A 17,566-nucleotide genomic window follows, 5' to 3' on the forward strand; every position below is an offset into this window, starting at 1 on the left:
GGCAGTGCGGGGCGGGCGCAGGGCTGGTGGCAGCAGCAGCAGCAGCCGCCGCCGGGGTGGTGGTGGCTGCTTGCAGCTGTCAGCGCCCGCTCCTCCGGGGCCGGGCTGGGCCGAGCGCCGACCACCGCGGCGGGCTGAGCCGAGCCGGGCCTGTCAGCGCCTCGGGGGAGGCACTGAGGGCGCCGTGGTGCGGACCCGCTTCTTTCCTTCCTTCCCTCTCTTCGGTCCTCTCCTCCCCCGCCCCCCAAAAAACCCTTTTCCTTCCTCCCTTCCGCCCGCCCATCGCTGACATCCTCCTCCGGTCGCCTCCTCCCTCCCCCCCCGCCCCCCCCCCCCCCCCCCCCAGTCTCGGGCTGCGCGGCCCCCGCCGCCTCTGCGAGCGCTGCGCACATCGCCCGAGCCTGCAGCACCGAGCGGTGAGCCGGGGGAGCTGCCCGCGCACGGGGGCGGCCCTGCCGGGGGGCGGCGGGTGGGGGAGGCCGGGGGGGTGGTGGTGGTGGTGGTGGTTAATCTTTTTTGCCTTTTTATGTCCCGTTACGCAAACAACAAAAGGCTGCGCGGGCCGGCCGGTCCCTCCGCAGCGCCGCTGACAGCCAGCTCCTTCCCTGCGCGGTGGGGTGGGTTGGCTTTTGGGGGGGGGGGAGTGGGGGGGCACGAGGGTTTTTTTCGGTGTTTTGTGTACAGCTCCGTCAGTTACGGTCACCGCTGGGCTGCGGGAAGCAGGGACCCCCCCGGCGGGGATGGGGATCGCCTCGGCTTTGTCCCCTTTTCCTCTTCTGGCTCCCTCCGGTGCTGCGGCTCGGGCCGGGCGCCGCCCTGGGAGGGACCCCGGGCAGAGCCGGGGCTGAGGGAGGCTGCCGGCCTCGCCCCTCCGTCGGGCTCAGATCGGCTCCGTGGGGCGTGCGGCGCTTTGTTTTTACTTCACGTGCTTAGCTTAGGTGATTTATTCTGTTGCTAATTCAGAAATGGTGAAAGGAGAGGCGAGGACAGCTCTCTCTTGGGTCTTGTAAATAGTGACCGGATTTATGTATTGTAGGTCACCCACCGTGCTGTCGTCGGAGGCGATCCGTAGACTTAGGTCTTGGCCAGATTTCTACACTTCTTAAATAAGAAATGTAGAAAAGCATTGATTAGGAGCACGTTATTCTACCAAAATGACATAAATGTATAACTGACTTAATTGATAACTGTATCTTTAAGGTAGATATTAATTAGGCACTTTAAATAATCTTACTCATTCTGGCTTCGTGTTTCTAATATTTTTAGGTAACAAGATGCCTGATTTGTAGATCTGCATAGCAGTTGTCTGTAATCACTATAAGGAACTTCTTGGCTCCTTATTGAATTCTGTGTTCTAAGCATATTGGAGAATATTTTACAGACCAAAGCAGCATCACCCAGTGTAATGCTATCCCCTGGCTTTATTAAGGCTACTGAATCAATCAATGATGATGCTCTTACTCTCTTTTTTTTTTTTTTTTCCCCGTTAATGATTTCCATTAGTATATATGGTCGAAATGTAGCAGCAGTACTCAGTACTGCTCATGGAATCAGAATCAGAAAATAAAAATAGATAGAAAAAAGTGAAAGTTTGTTTTCATAGTTTGCTTTGAATAGCGAAATGGTGAGTAAATGTCATTCGTGATATAAAATACTTTCACAGTTATACATAAAAAATACATAAAATGTAGGCCATTAAAATGTAATTTTAGCATTCTTGCAGTTGGCAGACGGTTCACTAACAATTACTTTGGGAAGTAATTGTCTCTTTCACTTCCACTTTTGTGTTTGCACTACACTTAAATAGGAAACATGCCTAAAGGGTGTGCATTGGAAGCTAAAAAGGAATCTTCGAGATTTAGACAGTTTAGCTTTTTAATTAAAAAAAAAAAAAACAACAAACCAACAAAAACCCAAAACAAACAAAAACCCCCAACAATGCTAAAAACAACCTTTTTGAATGCACAGTTGATTTCAAACTCTTTTGGAAAATAGCTTTATTTTAATTGATTATGAATTCCAAAGCTTCAGCGAAACATGATAGAGGATATTATAACCCTAGGATTACAGATACAATTGAAAGTAACACATTCAGCAGTTACTGGCAGCAGAGAGAAAGCTGATCCATCTGGTGATTCTGAGCAGAAGACCTTGTATTTTTAAGTCACTTGCAGCTTATATTTGTGAACACATGGCTTAAGAGGAACTTTTTGTGAAATTACAACAGGTACAGAGACCCCTAGTAGCTCCATTTAGACATGCATTTTATTTTATGCAGAACCATGTGGGTAAATGCAGGGAATTCAAATTGTCAGTTCTGAAACTTGCACAACAATGCAGTATCACTTCTGCATCATGTTGCAGTTAAAGTTTGGCAACCTTTCTGTTTCCAATGGATTATGATGGAACTGGACAATTCCAGTAATCAGAAATTCTAACAGCATTCCCTTCACTTTTGTAATCAAAGAAAACATGCATTCATATGTAATTTAAAAAGATAATAAAGTTACCCTCTAAATGTCTCATGAAATAGCCTCTGTTTGTCAAATTACTGTGATGTGCTAACAGTGCCTTATTAATGGAAACTGATTTTAAAAAGGTTTGTGTTTGACAAAAGAAGAATTGCATACAGAATTATTAATTAAATTTGTGGGAGTCAAGAATACAATCTTCTGAATGTTTTGGACATATAAGAATCAAAATAATACTCTACAGACACTTAAAGCATATAAGAGCAATTGCTGCTTCCTCTGTTTATGAAGAACTTGCCATGGTAATGGCAGAAAACCCTTACTCGTGTGCTACCCCTATGTAGTATGTATATCTCTCTGTATATCTATATATGTAGATATATTTGTGTATACACACCTACATATGTCCCTTATTTAATTTAATTGGGAGTTTGTGGAAATATAGTGGCATCATACTCAGTTCTGAGTCCATTTAATGCAGCTTCTGTTTCTCTCGAGATCTGAGCTTGTGCAGTTACTCTGTCATCTCTTCCTCTGGCTTCTCTGGCAGACGTGCAGTTGGATTTATTCTGGGATTAATAATATCTCCTCAGATGCACAGCTCATGATTACTTTAAAACTTAATTTAGTGTACAAATACTTGTTAAAAGAATGTTTTTATAAGAGGGAGTAGAAAGTAAGGAAATTCGGGTAAATTAATAAATAAGCTAAATAGACTTCTGTATTTAATGTTGAAGAGCATAGCAGCAGATAGTGATGGGGGACAGGCATGCAAGGTCTATTTAAATAAACACCTCTTGTCTCTGCCTCCAGGGTGTTGTTCAGTATGACCTAACCATCGTAAAAATGGACCAATTCCATCATAGTTGCAATGAAGTGGCTGGTCACAGGTGTTTCTCTTAATCCAGCCTGTATAATACATTGTATTTCCAAAGTAATTTTTAATTGTTTTATAGTAACATCATATTTATCTTGACTAAAGTTTAGAAAAAAGGTTTCTTTTCAATGTTAACTCCCATTTTCCTTAAAACAAAAGTGTGCCACATATAATAACCAATAGATACTTCGTGGTAATCAAGTATCAGTCAAAGACAGATTGTTCATTCTGAAAAGAAACCTATTTGACTTCGAATAGAACTGATCATAATAGTTATATCCTGAGTCACAGTCAGTTTCAGGTATTTTTGAGGTATTAACGCTTTCCCAGTGATTATTTTTTTTAGTGCATTTTCCTTTCTGAAAGCAGGTTGTAGAAATAAGTGTGGTTCCTTTGAACAATTACTTGATCAATAAACGTCTGACCAGAAAAAGGTGAGAGGCTTTTGTTGCTTTCATTTTATGGGATTTAAATTGGGGACTTTGTTAGAGGGTCAGAGCCAGAATTGCAGATGCTTTCAGTGATGGAAGAATTATTTCCATAGGGTTTTGTGTGAGGTTCTTTGCAGGCATCAGGCTTAAGATGACACTATACTTTTTTTTTTTTTTTTGGTGCTAGACAGTTAATATATTTAATAATGACAGGCCATAGTGAATAGGCAAGCACGAGGATTGAGAATATATGCTTCCAGTACTGAGAATGTATGCTTCCAGTACCCATAATATATTTGGAAATGTGAACAAAGGAGTTGTTCTCGGAGACTGAACACTAAAGCACAGTTAACACTAGATATGCTAATTTCTTATAATGTGTGAAGAAAATTAATTTCTGGTAGTTGACAGTTTCTTCAGATTCAGTCAACTAAAAAACCAGATACAAGTAATAGTGTCTGTGTGTTGATTTAATTACTGTTTGTTTCTTTGAATCCGGTTTATCTCCCATGGACTCTGCTATTTAACTCTTTTAGTGCACAGAAACAACCTTTACTCTGACATCTGTGTTTTGACATGTATGTGGAATTAAAATTGAATGTATTTTGTCAGTTATTGTTAGTCATCTTTCTTGCTAAAAATTAGGGAGGGCATGGAGTCATGCCATCTTCTATTCCAAATATGCTTTCCCTCATATACTCAGATGTACAGATTTTTTACATGATTTCTCAATGTCAAGGTCTTGCTTACAGGTAAAAGTAGTAAAGTATCTTTTGCAGGTAGACTTAAAAGCGAGCAGTTTCCTATTTTGGTTCTGTTGCACATATCTGCCATAAAACCCATTTGTCATATTAAGATTGTGTTTCTGGGATTATGTCAGAACTATAGCTGATTTATTAAATTTTGGAGTGAATAGAGCAAAGGATGTGTAACCAGCCTAGTCAGTAGTACTGGCTTCCTTAATTATACTCATTATGTGATGTACCCCAGTAAACCATTTAAAAAGTTAACGTTGCACTAATTAATATTCAGAAGGTCAAGAAATGTCTGACATGAAGCTGAACTTTTTGGTACCGCTTAAAAAGTTGTGTTGAAAAATCAGTCTTTTTAAAGGACAGTACTTAATTTTTTTTTGAATTATTTGCATTACATACAAAACCTGATATATTCAAAAATTGTTTGTTAAATCCTATGCTGCTATCCCCTTTGGCAGCATATTACTACTAATATTTTATGCTGTTCTAATATTGTGCTTTGTCTGAAGACAGCACAAGAAGTTGAATGTTAACAAAAAATCACTTGCCATGTACTATTTATTTGTGTGTGTGTGCCATTCCACAGTGTAGAGGGTGGTGGTTTTAAACTTTTTAAGGGATTGCAGTAAGTGCATTCCTGCAGTGTATCTTGAGTTAGCTCCTTCCAGCTGACATTAGTTGAATGATTTGCAAAGCATGCCATACAGGTTATGGATTAGAAGAGGAGGAGGGGGGGGGGGGTCTGTGTTGAGGGTAGCTCTGCCTTTTTTTTTTCCCCCCCTGAATAGAATATTCTGTTTAAGATTGAGTGCTGTTATGGATGTTCCTTTATCAAACAACGTCAGGCTGAATAGTGTAGGAAAGTCACAGCTGTATCTTTCTCTTCCAGTTTGAGCAGCTTCCATTTCGGAGAGACTGCTGTTACTCCCTCATCCCTCTTGTCTTTGCCGTGAGCGGATTTTACTATACCCTCACCTTTAAGGTTTCATTTGTTCATGTGCTTAAACTGGATGTTCCTCCCTGCTCGCCCCTCCCATATTCAGTGTGTTTAGAGGGGTGAGGATTCGTTAAAAAAGTGGGATTCCTGCCCCTCCTTCAGTGTAGAGAGTAGCTGTCTCTAGGCTGCATAATGCAGCTAGTGGGATGGTAATCTGTGAGGATATAGGAGAGGTTACAGGTTTGAGCTAGGAGGACAACAACCTCCTAAAATGTTTCTGCTGACAGAATAGGAATATATACTCAATCTCTAAGGATATAGTTGAACTTTTTGTCAGTCTCAGTGCTGGTTTATGTAGTTCCACACTCCCGAATCTCATTCCATATCCTCATTCTGTTAACACAGCTTGCTGCGCAGCAGCATCGGCAAATAAATGTATTTTGGCTGTGTTTGTGTCCTGGACCTTTTCTTTTTCTGTTCCCTCACCTGTGACTGAAAAATAATCCGGTAAAAGGTGCATATGTTTGGTTTGATTTATTATGGACGGGAGTGTTTGTGCTGAAATGATAAGAGAATGTAAATGAAATGTATGGCGGCATGAGGAGCATTGCCAGGTTTCTGTCTCCCACCATACATAGTCTTAGTGAGTGAATGCTCCTGGTCCTGGGTTTGCAGGAAGCCAGACTAGATAATTCAGCAGCCATTTCTGTTTCCAAATTCCTCTGTACATAGAAGACAATAATGTGTGGAAGATATAAGAATGTGCTATTGTTTATATTTGCCATTTCCCTGGCTGTAGCCCAGTTGCATTCAGTATAATGAATATTACTATTGAAATATGGAGGAGTGCAGGATTCATGATGTTTGGCAGTGTGCTTGCACAAATAATAGTGACCTAGAGGTCTTACTAGAGGTGTGAATGAATGAATCCTCAGGAAGGTATGTTAATTCTGAGGAGTGGGATATATTGGGAAGGTTTGGTGTGCAAACCTGATTGCTATCCTACCTTAAGGCAGAATTAACAGAGAGGATGTGATAAAACTGCTCTGTAGGATTCTGGTCTGGGAGCATTGTGGAACACAGAATGGTGGTGCTTGCTGGGTATTCCTGGGGGCTTAAGAAATTGTGCAGAGATGAGAGGTATTGTTTTGTTATGGTACTGGTAGGTGTTTTAGCCAGATGTCCTTATTGATCAAAGATTTGTTACCCATCCTATACCTTTTGAAAAGGCAAGAGGCACCATAGGGTGACTTTGACTCAGTGTCCCAGTAATTTGCTGTTACTGACATGTCCTTTCAATTGTTCAGAAGAAAGATAAAGGCAGATTAATGATTCAATTGCTCTGCTTTTAAGTCTTCCTTACTCCGTATCAATTTCTCTCACAGTACTTTTAAGTTAAAATTATATATGCTGCATGTTGATTTTGGAGCACACTTCAACTGTTGCTGTTAAAATACATCCTTTAACGTAGAAAAAATTTCTAAATTTGGAGTTTCTGTGGAATGCAGGTAGAGAGCAAAGATGCACAGGGTATTTTAGAAAGCAGCAGTCAGTGGGGTTTGAATTACAGTGCCTGCTTTTAGTTTGTGTGGCCGCTGAATCTTGATCCCCACCCAGTTGTGTTAACAAGTGGCCTGGAAATATGCTTGCTGAATTTTTGTTTTTGTCTTTTCCTTTTTTTCCTCTTGTCGTCTAGTCTGACTGCATATGGAGCAATACTTGGAAGTGCATGATATGTTGCTTTTAATGGCACAGTTGTTTTAGGAATTGACTGTTCTGCAATCCTCAGTAGGGGGATGCTTTCAAAACCAATTCATCCGAGAGAGATGGTTTAAAAAATAATACTAAAACTGTAATTTTTTACTTTTTTGGTGTTTATTTTCCAGTTAATGTGTGCTCTTGTTCTCTATCAGAGCACCAGAAGAGTGGTGTACTGCAGCAGGAACTGTCATGCTGATGTTTTTAACCACAGCCAGTATTTCAGGAGTCCCAGAGGAGCACCCAGTGCCCAGCACTAGCGAGGATAAATCATGAATGTGAAAGATTACTGGAGAGGGGGCTAAAACTATGATTTGATCCTCAGGTGTGAGTTCACAGAATGTTAAGGTGCCTTTGTCAAAGTCTGGGTTAGTGCTTGGCTGTACTGCTCCATACCTCGTGGCCCAGTAGAGTTCAGACCATTTGAGTAAATCCTGCAGCTTATGGAATGCCTAATAAGGAAATTATTTTCAACCTTACAGCAAAATCAGCTGTCTGCTGTAGTAGGTAAGAAACAGTGAATGGTACGAGGTTGTTTTTCTAGATGATTGCATCATTTGCTGTGATTTCTGTGAAATGAAATTTGTAAGGTGTAAAAAAACCTATTCATCTGTTTGATAATTGGTGATTTCCATCAAAAGTATCAATTTTAATATTTAATAGGGTGGAATTAATTCCTTCTCAATATTAAGGAAAATGCCTGAACAATTTAATTGTGCAACTTTTTCTGTAGTCATTTTGGAAGAATTAAGTTATTGGTTTTGTATTTTTTTTTTTTTTTTTAATGGAAGGATAAGCAGGTGAAGGCTGTTTTCCCTAAAGCTTGAAGGGAGACTCTGGTTTGTACATCTTAATGTAAACTATTAGATAGCGTCAAAACCAGTTTGAAGGATTTGTTAAACCTAAAGGGTAATGTGTGCTGAAGCAGTATTAGTGGATGTTCCTTTTATGTCTGCAGAAGAAATTGCTGGGTTTCCCGTTTTGGTTTAAGTAACCCTTCTCTTCACTGTCCTCAAGCAACATGTGTAAAAGCAACATAATCTGTGCTCACAGTAAATTGTCATCAAAGCTTCCCACATAGATCCAATAATATGAATCAAGATGTGGCCTTCTCTGCCCTTCCTGCAAGCATTTTTTAATGGTCATAGGTATGCCATAAAAAGTAGATTTGGTTAAGATTATAGTTCTCATGTTAGTAAGTGGAAGCTGATGGGGTTTTTAATGTATTATGGAAGTCTGAATTGATGGTAGCATTCCTTTGTTTTTACCTAAGTGCTATTTAGAGTTAAGATAAATAGATAACATAAATGGATGCTTACTTTGATTAGTCAATAAAGCAGTTCTTGTCCAAAAATAACAGTGCAAAACGAAAGAACTGGAGTCAGGCTCAAAAAATGTTGTCTGTGCTACTGACAGCTTAAAGTTGCAAGACAAGTAACTTTGAAAACACTTCAGTGTTACTGTACCTCCCTACTCTAGTCTGAGAAGCTCTTGCTACCTAGAATCACTGTTAAAAATGTCTTATAGAGACTAAAGATTCACTGAACTCATGGTTGCACAAGTTGGCAAGTCCATGAAGTGCCATGTGCCTTTTGCACACAGAAATAAATGCAGATCCTTGGAACACTGAGAGTAAAATTTGTGGAATTGATAATGATGATGGATTTGTAACTAAAAGTGTCTTGAGAGTATTTCTTTAAAAACACAGTCAACATTTCCTTTCAGTCCACTTAAAGTAGGTAATTTATGAAGTCTGTCTTCGTAACTACAAAATACTAAACTACAATTGTTTTGAATAGTTAGCCTTGATTTTTCCTGATGTGTGATTGTGACAAGCATTTTTGATAACTAAGGGTAAATATAATGGCTTTTTAAATTATTCGGCTTCTGCCTTCTAATGCATTTAACTATGTTTGGTCTGTCTTTATGTAACCACACTTAATAGAGTCACGATCATTTTGTTGGAATGATCCAGTGAGGTGGGCTTTTCGTCATAAGTTAAGGCAAATCCTGTGTGGCTCAGACTGGTATGTCGTGTCAGTGTTTTAGTGAACAGACAAAATGCTCTGCTTTCTTGAGGTCCTTGGTGTGTTTGGTGCTTGGAAGTGTTTATTAGTGCTCACAAGAAACTGAGGCAGTGCTGACTTTGAAGATCGGCAGACGCTGTTTGCTGTTGACACAGCAGTAGTACTAAAAAAATAAGACAACTCCCTTGCTCCAGGTGGTAGGAGACTGAAGACAGACTGCAAATCACAGAAATTGCTGAACATAACCAAAATTAACAAATTGGCATTAGAGCACTTTGCCAATGACTAACAATGGAAGGTTTGTCTTCAGTTTTACTATTCTGGGAAAGAATGGGGTTTTGGTCTTGCCCCAGGTCTTTAGTAGGAATATTTAGTAGGAATGTTGGTTTAGATTTAGAGTAAGGAAGTTATGTGCCACCAACCTGTAACAGGTGATGGTAACCTTCATTGACAAAGAGTTAATAAGCATGTTTTAGTGTAGTTCCTCTAGACTCCTGACTGGGTCTGGTAAACTGTGTTAGACACGCACCTGTCAGATTTCTCTTGCACTTGCTTCAGCTTTGACGAAGAGTAATCTTTGATGTGATAACAAATGCATCAAAGGATCTTATTTCCATCTAGTTTAATTTGAAACCTGAGATATTAGAAGGGCTTGGGAATGTATACAGAGAATAAATTTTTCTCATACATGCTTATGATACAGGCAGAGTGATTGTAGGATCCAAACAGATGCCACTTCTCAGAGAAAGAATAATCCACTGTGATTTTAGGATATGTCACTATTCTGTGTTCTAATTGCTATATATTTTTAGTACTTCAGAAAGGTCAAATATAGTGGCTTAGATATGCTAGAAAGAGGATACTTTCCCTTGATTCCTTTTATCCAAAAAATGGGGGTAGCCAAATCATCAGAGGATCTGTCTGCTGCAGTATGTGAGCAGGAGGAGCAAGGTGGGGTTTGGCCATGTTCTGCAGCATTGTGGAATTCCGGATATGATTGAATCTAAAAGAGATTCTGGAAATAGATCAACAGGTCACCTTGGATTGTCTGCATTTAAAAAGATACAGATTTGACTGTATCATGATAATTGAAACACTAGCTAGTAGCTAGTGTTTATTCAGTAGAGTACTGTCAAGGAATTGACACCATAATAACCTTTTCTTTAAGAGGAAGAATAATCTGCAGTTACAGGATGCTCTTATGCCACTGAATACTTTTATACTGTTTAAGGGTTTTTTACTGAATTAATGGATTCAGCAAGAAGTCATAATTTTAATGAAAGTAGTTTACTTGCTACAGAAGAAGGATGAAGGCTAAAATGACGAAGGTTTTTTGGCAGTTATCCTTGAAATGTGCAAAAGTATTTCTTTCAAAATAGTGTTAAGATTGATACTTAAAGGAATGCAGATATGATTGCTAAGAAACAGTATATGCTTCGTCAGTGTTGATGTAGCATGCTATAGAAATTTAAATAAAAGGATTTGCACAGCAGTACAAATCTTAGCTTTTGCTTTCTCAAAGACAATTGTCAAGATCACACTTGCTACAGGTTTTATAGGAGCTATTTTTGCTATAATCTCTTTTGTTAGCAAATATAATTTGTTAGCTTGCTTTTCTTCTTAGTAATCTTTTAATCTTCCAAAGATTTCCCCAGAAAGGTATGATTCTTTTTTTTTATAGCAGACTGTGATGTTAAAAAAATACCAAGATTTATCAAGGCAAATGTACAGTGGCTATATTTTTCAGCTAAACAAGTACATAATCCTCTTCACTTGAACATAGTTTATTGATAGCCATTGATATTATTCACTTAAACATAGACTTACTGATAGCCATTGGGGTTTCCTAGAGTCTGTGATGCAGTGGTTTTCAGAGGTGGGTGCTATTGTGATGTAGGGGGAGAACGTGTGGCCGTGCAGCCTCTTCCCACTGATGTGCGGGGGTGCACCTGGCAGTCTTCATAGAAAAGCAACAGCCATGTTAGTCTGGTGAATGTCTCTGCCAGTACTCACATTTTTTGGTGTTTTACACTTTTTGGTCAAGCTGTGCTATGCTTATTGTGCATTTCTTCAAAAATTTGTGGCTTTACCTGTATAAATGCCAAACCTTTACAAATGATCAGTGTTTGTCCCGTTCGCTTACCAACACGGATGCCTTGTGGTGTTAAGATTGTAGGTCAAATTACCAACGTGATTCTGAGCTTTTATTAGGCTATGTGCCCTTGACGTTAGACTACAAATGTCCTTTTAATAGTATTTACCTTGCATACCTTCATTTTAAACCAAGTGTTAGGGCAGACTTCTGCATTCAGGGTTACCTCTGAGTTGAAGGCTGGCAGAAGGAGCACAGTAAGGTTTTTTAAATTAAGATGCTTACTGGCTGCAAGTTGATAGAAAAAGTGACTCAGAGGGGTTAATTCTTTTTTCAAACACGTGTGTTTTAAAAGACTTCTCCATACCTTAATGTTGGTTGCTAGTCACCTGCAGCTCTATCTTCCTATCTGCTTTTACAGGCTCTGTTATGTGCCACTAATTGTTTTTACTGCATTATTTTTAAGGTAGCTTATGTACATGTGTGCTAAATTGTGAAGAGGATTTCTGAGATCACGTATTTGGAAACCTGAGGCAGCACAGAAGTGCAGCAGTATTCTGTTTATAGAACTGGGTCAGCGAGCGTACCTTAAGTCTGACCTCCAACAGGACACTGTTTACAGGTGCAGTTCAAGATTTTGTATTCTGTAGAGGCTCATCTGTGGATTCTAATATATAGTATGATGAAAAGAGTGATAGCATTGGCAGTTCAGCTACAGTCCTGAACAAGTCAAGAGGACATATTTATCTTTTGTGAGGTTAGAGATGAATGTATTGGAATAAAATTCCTGAGCGTAATGGTTTGTCTTAGTTAAAAGGAAGGCAAGTCAAACAAGAAGAGATTATAAATTTCCTTATGTATGGGAATGTGACTTGTGATAGCAGAAATAGTCTCACAGAAAAAGAGAAATGAACAGATTAAAACCAAAGTAACTGATGTTCTTTCAGATTTTGAGATTTCTGTTTAAACCCCAACAGCAGTATATTCAAACTAGAGTGTGTCTTATCCAAGTCCTTCTACAAACACCTTTCTAAGTATACGAAAAACATCCATGGGTGATTCATCCTTGCCGTTGCTGCCTAGTGTGTGTTGCTGGGCTGCCTTGTTAGGAAGGGGTGCAGTTAATGCAGTGTTTGACTTACTACTTGTGTCCCTCAGCAGACTGTTTTTCATCTCTCGCCTTTGTTGGTGATTTTCTTCTTGTGCTTGGAAGGCCTGTGATCTTCTGAGGATTGTTTTTGAGGCAGTTTTCCACATTATGAAGATTAGCAGTTAAAGCAGCTCATAGTATTTCAAGATGGTGCATTTCATGATGTAATGAGATGTGTTCTTGGTCTGAGCAGGGAATTAATTACTTGTAATTAGCAGCTAATACAAAATGAAACAAGCACCTGCCAGATGTAGAACTTGAGCCTTGCCGTTTAATTAAGGAGGAACTAAGAGTGGAATTAGTGTTAAAAGCCCCGAATAGACTGATTATTGTCACAAAACAGTGAACTGGTAGGTACATATTGGAGATACAGAAAGCTCAAATTAGTGTGTACTGTATCTTTGTGGAGTTTGCAGTGCTTGTAGATGACAGGGCCTGTAGGTATGGGTTGAACCAGTCTTGTAGTAGCTTTTACGAAGATGGTTTACTTTCTTGTATGCAGACACATTATTTGGTAGTTTTCAGCTATCCTGAGGAAAAAGTTTAGGGAGAACTTGATTTGTCACAGCAGTTCACAGATTTTTGGTGTGAGATTTTAATTGTATTTTAAATAATACTTTAAAACAATAATGATCAGATACTAGATACATTAAAAATCTATCTTCCCAGCTTTTAGTATTTGAAACCTGGCTATTAAAAAATGAAAATGTCAATACTAAGAAAGAGAATTCTTAGGGATACATAAGGAAATAAAAATAAAAAAATAGAACTGTTTTATTTATTTGTCTTTAGGACCCATGCTAATCTTTAGCCAGAGCTATATGCTGGATTATATCTATGATCTGACAGCCTTTTTTTCCTTATGGTAACAAATCAGTGTCCATTTCACACCTTAGATGTAATTGTGCACACAGATGTGTCTTTTGGCTGGATTTCTTATGTCAGATAGGTACTTCCCTTTATTCTTTTTTGCGTGATATCATAACCACTACAAGGTTTAACGTAGCTTTTGGTATTACTTTCTTGGTTTTGTGTATTCTTTTTGTAACAGTGAAGGGCTGTTAATTTATCTGTATTTATCACCTAGAATTCATTTAACTTCTATTGTGGTGGTTGAAATGTGCAATTTTAAAAAAACAGTATCTGTGTATGCATTACATACATACATGTGCACACCTGCCTTCCATCTTTGATGTAGAAAGGCTACAGAACACTGAAGCACACAGAAGGAATTGCTACCCCTATTCACGTAAGACAGACGAATCATCACATACTTACACTGGATTGTAAGAAAACCCTAGGTATTTAAAAATCATATTTCTCATAACTTTTCTAATGGAAGTCCCTATTCATTAGAAGTCCTCTGCTGGTTTTATTTCTTTATGTTCAAAGTTTGAGTTCTTTGCATTCAGGATGGAAATTGTTAATTGAAGGCATGAAAGCATGCTGATGGTAATTAGGGTTGAGTTGTATGCTGGTTGGCATAATCCATAACAATTTCTTATATGATTCTGCATGTTAGAAGCATATATTTACAAATTTGGCTCACATTAAATTGCAGTTCATTTTTATACACAATTTTAGAGAGTATGTGCTTTAAAAATGTCATTTAAGCATTCTGGGTAATAGTTCTCAGGTTATAAATGGAAAATGTGTAAATCTCCTTCTGCTCATCAGGCTTTCTTATGCCACACAAGAGTAGATGTTTTATACAGATATATACACTCTGTATCACGTATATCTGTGAACATGAAGTTCTTGTATTAAACTCTGGTAAAACCAAACTTACTGCTTCCCCAAATTATCTGTTTTTTCAGACAATAGATTATTAGAGAAAAAAACCAGTGTAGTGCACAGCTCTTTTTGTGACAAATGGTTATGCCTTTTAGGTATTGCATTGGAGGAGATCATAGCGGGGTAATTTGAGTGTATATAACCACTTTTTTTTAATGTCTTACAAGAGTATAAGAGCACATTCTTTGGCTCTTGTCATGAAGTGGTGCATATATGTATGTTCCTTATAGGACTTTTATTCAAGATTTAAGTGGCTGTAATTTTTTTTGCTTTCTTCTAAAACTGGACTTGTTTCTGTACAAAGTTCGAATACAGATTAGCTAATTAATTTTAAATATTAGTTTATCAAAGCTTCCCCAAGTGTCTTCATATAGAAATGATAATTTATTGCTTTTGAAAAATCTCTCCTACTTTATTCTGATTTATACTTTCTGGTTCTTTTGAAGGTATAAATATCAAGTATAAAGGAACAATTCTTCAATTCTTTATTTTTGTTACAAAAGATTTTTCTGGTGGCATTTAAAAAAGGATCAAGTGATTTCTGTGTCTTATTTGTATTTTTAAATAGTTAAACTTGTTTGTCACTTCAGTAATGGCATGTGTGGTGGTAAAGTTACCTGAGTTTCTAAACTTTTTTTGATCTTCATTTAGATTTGGTAGAGGTGTTTACAAATATCCAGAAATTTGCTAGCCTTAATGTAGTGTATAAGATACTGACAGAATAACACAGTGACATGTTTCTTGCAGGGGCTGTGTTTTGCAAACCTTTTTTTCTAGCGGGAGACAGCTGTTGCAGCTTCCTCAAAACATCTGCATATAGACCTGTAGGCAATTGAATATCTTATGTAACTGCAGAGTTGCAATAATGAATGTAATCTTAGGGAGTAGTTGTTATTTTCAAAATAAGTAGTGATAATGGCTTTTGTAGTCCTTGGAAAAGGATGAAGATGGTGTTTCCTTCTTACTAGAAGAGGGTGATTTTTCTCATGATTGACTGATTGATCAACCCTTTTAGAGGGTTGAATGGATTTCTTCAAATTCTTCCAGTTCTACTTGTGGATATTTGTAGAGATAGTTGTAGATCAGTGGCATCTGCAGATAGATATATTTATTAGAGTAGGTCCTTTATACACAAGCTACTTTGCTTTTGCACAAACCAGAATCCTGGAGATGCAGTCCTATTCTTCAGTGCTCATGAGAAATTATTCTGCCCTCTTGTAGTATATATTCTATTTTCTGTTGTTGTTTGGCTTATGAATTAGTGTTAATATTAAATCTGGAAATAGAAACTGGAAAACTTGAAACACTGTTCAAAGCCAGGACTCAAAACATTGTAAAAGTTGTGCATTCTGAATATACATTTCAAATTCATATGTTTTAATGACTTCTTAAAAGAAAGCATTATTCAGTTATAGAGAATTGCTTATTTTAATTTTACTTTTGGATTAACTAGTGTACTTTTCCATTTCAGAATGTATGAAAACATGTCCACAATGGTGTATTTAAAGGAAGAGAAGTTGGAGAAGCTTACTCAAGATGAGATCATTGCCAAAACTAAGCAAGTGATTAATGGACTAGAGGCACTGAAGAATGAACACAATTCAATTTTACAGAGCTTACTTGAAACACTGAAGTGTTTGAAGAAAGATGATGAAACTAATCTGGTTGAAGAAAAATCAAACATGATTCGAAAGTCACTGGAAATGCTGGAGCTTGGCCTTAGTGAAGCACAGGTAAAATTGCAGTAGAAATAAAGCATTTCAGACTTTGAGGACTTAACTTTGCCCTACTGAATATTTGTAATGTGCTGGGACGTTGACGTTGTTATTGTATGTTAAGGAGAAACGTTGCTGTAATTAATAGAGGTAGATACTGTCTGTCTTGTTGTGTTACAGAACTCTTTATGCATTCAGTATTAAAGCACTGAAGCTCATAACCGAGCTTCAGTGAGACAGTTACTATTTTCTGTTTAGACTTTTCCATGGCATTAGGCAGGTAATGTTTGAGCTGCTCAAGAACTCAACATTGGCATTTTAGCTCTAAATTATTGCATAGGGAGGTGTCTCTCCCTCTCCACTCCATGCCCCAAATTTGCTCCAGCCTCTGAGCTCTGCCATAACCTTAAATTCATGTTTATATTCCCTTGATTCTGAGATTCTTTATAGTAGCTCACAATGCTCCTGAAGCTTAAGAATCTCTAATCTTTATTGAACATTTACTAAATATTTTAAACATTGAGAATGGACTACAGAGCCTGAACAACTTTCACTGATGCATTAAAAAAAGGACTCACCTAATTTCTGTGAACTATTTTAGTTGATGAAGATATTGTCTGCAGAAGGTGAGTGAAAAGATGCATGTTTAGTCAGGATGTCAGGACTATATTTAACAGTCCAACTTTAGGGTATTTTGTACTACATCAAAAACCAGAAACGATGTACTGTGATACAGTCATTGGTATAAAATAGCAGATGTTTGCAAATGATTTGAAAATGCCAGTGAGTTAGCTCTATATTAATAGTCTTTATACTGGTCTGTAAATGTGCTCAGTCTTCTGATCTGGATCTGGTGATCTGAAAGTTTTGTGCATTGGATCATGGTGAATTGAGGCCTGAGAGAACGAACAAATACGGATTACCAGACATGGGACTGTAGAACCCCTGGACATTATGGTACTGATTGTCAGGCCTTAGTATATTGTACAAGCTTGCTCGTTTGTATCAGAAGAATATGTTAGAAGACATACGGAATAAAATTGCTAAGTTGAGTTACTGTTAATGAGTGTTTGTAGGAGATCGGTGGGTGAATGAGTAACTTCTCTCTTCTGACTTTGACATGGTATTGGGACTCCAAGAAGCTATTCCTGATTGTTGGCTCTGTTGGAGTCAGCAGCCTCAGTTGCAGATGTTACTGCCTTGTTTGCCCTGCACGGTGTTTTGTGAACTCTGGTGGCAACGAGCCAAGGTGTCTGCATTTACTGCCTTTGTCAGGAAAGCAATGACACTTCTACTACTCTTAGACCTGATAAGCCACCTCTTCCTGCATGCTTTGGGTTGCAGCAGTGTAGTATGATTATGATTTGCAGCATTTAAGTTAAGATATGGAAATATTTTATAGATGTTTTTGCGATATGGATGTAGGTCTGATGACATAAGTGTTATTTCAATGAAAATGAAACTGACTTTGAAGAAGTAATAAAACTTTTCTTTCAGTTAATTCTGGAGAGGTAAGATTACAAAATATTTAGTTTTGCTATTGTAGCCGGTACAATGTT

At 38.2% G+C, this 17,566-nt stretch overlaps 1 protein-coding gene across 4 annotated transcripts in view; it reads left to right on the forward strand.

Annotated features, from left to right (window-relative positions):
• KLC1 (kinesin light chain 1) overlaps positions 1-17,566 on the forward strand; it is a 45,833-nt gene continuing 28,267 nt past the window's right edge. For all 4 annotated transcript variants that reach the window (XM_074908748.1, XM_074908750.1, XM_074908749.1 and 1 more), the window contains exons 1-2: positions 1-416; positions 15,764-16,025. In XM_074908748.1, the coding sequence (XP_074764849.1) occupies positions 15,765-16,025 (261 nt within the window). In that variant the 5' untranslated portion in view covers positions 1-416; position 15,764. The remainder of the gene's footprint in view (positions 417-15,763; positions 16,026-17,566) is intronic.

The sequence above is a fragment of the Athene noctua genome, chromosome 6, assembly GCF_965140245.1.
Source record: "Athene noctua chromosome 6, bAthNoc1.hap1.1, whole genome shotgun sequence".
Taxonomy (NCBI): domain Eukaryota; kingdom Metazoa; phylum Chordata; class Aves; order Strigiformes; family Strigidae; genus Athene; species Athene noctua.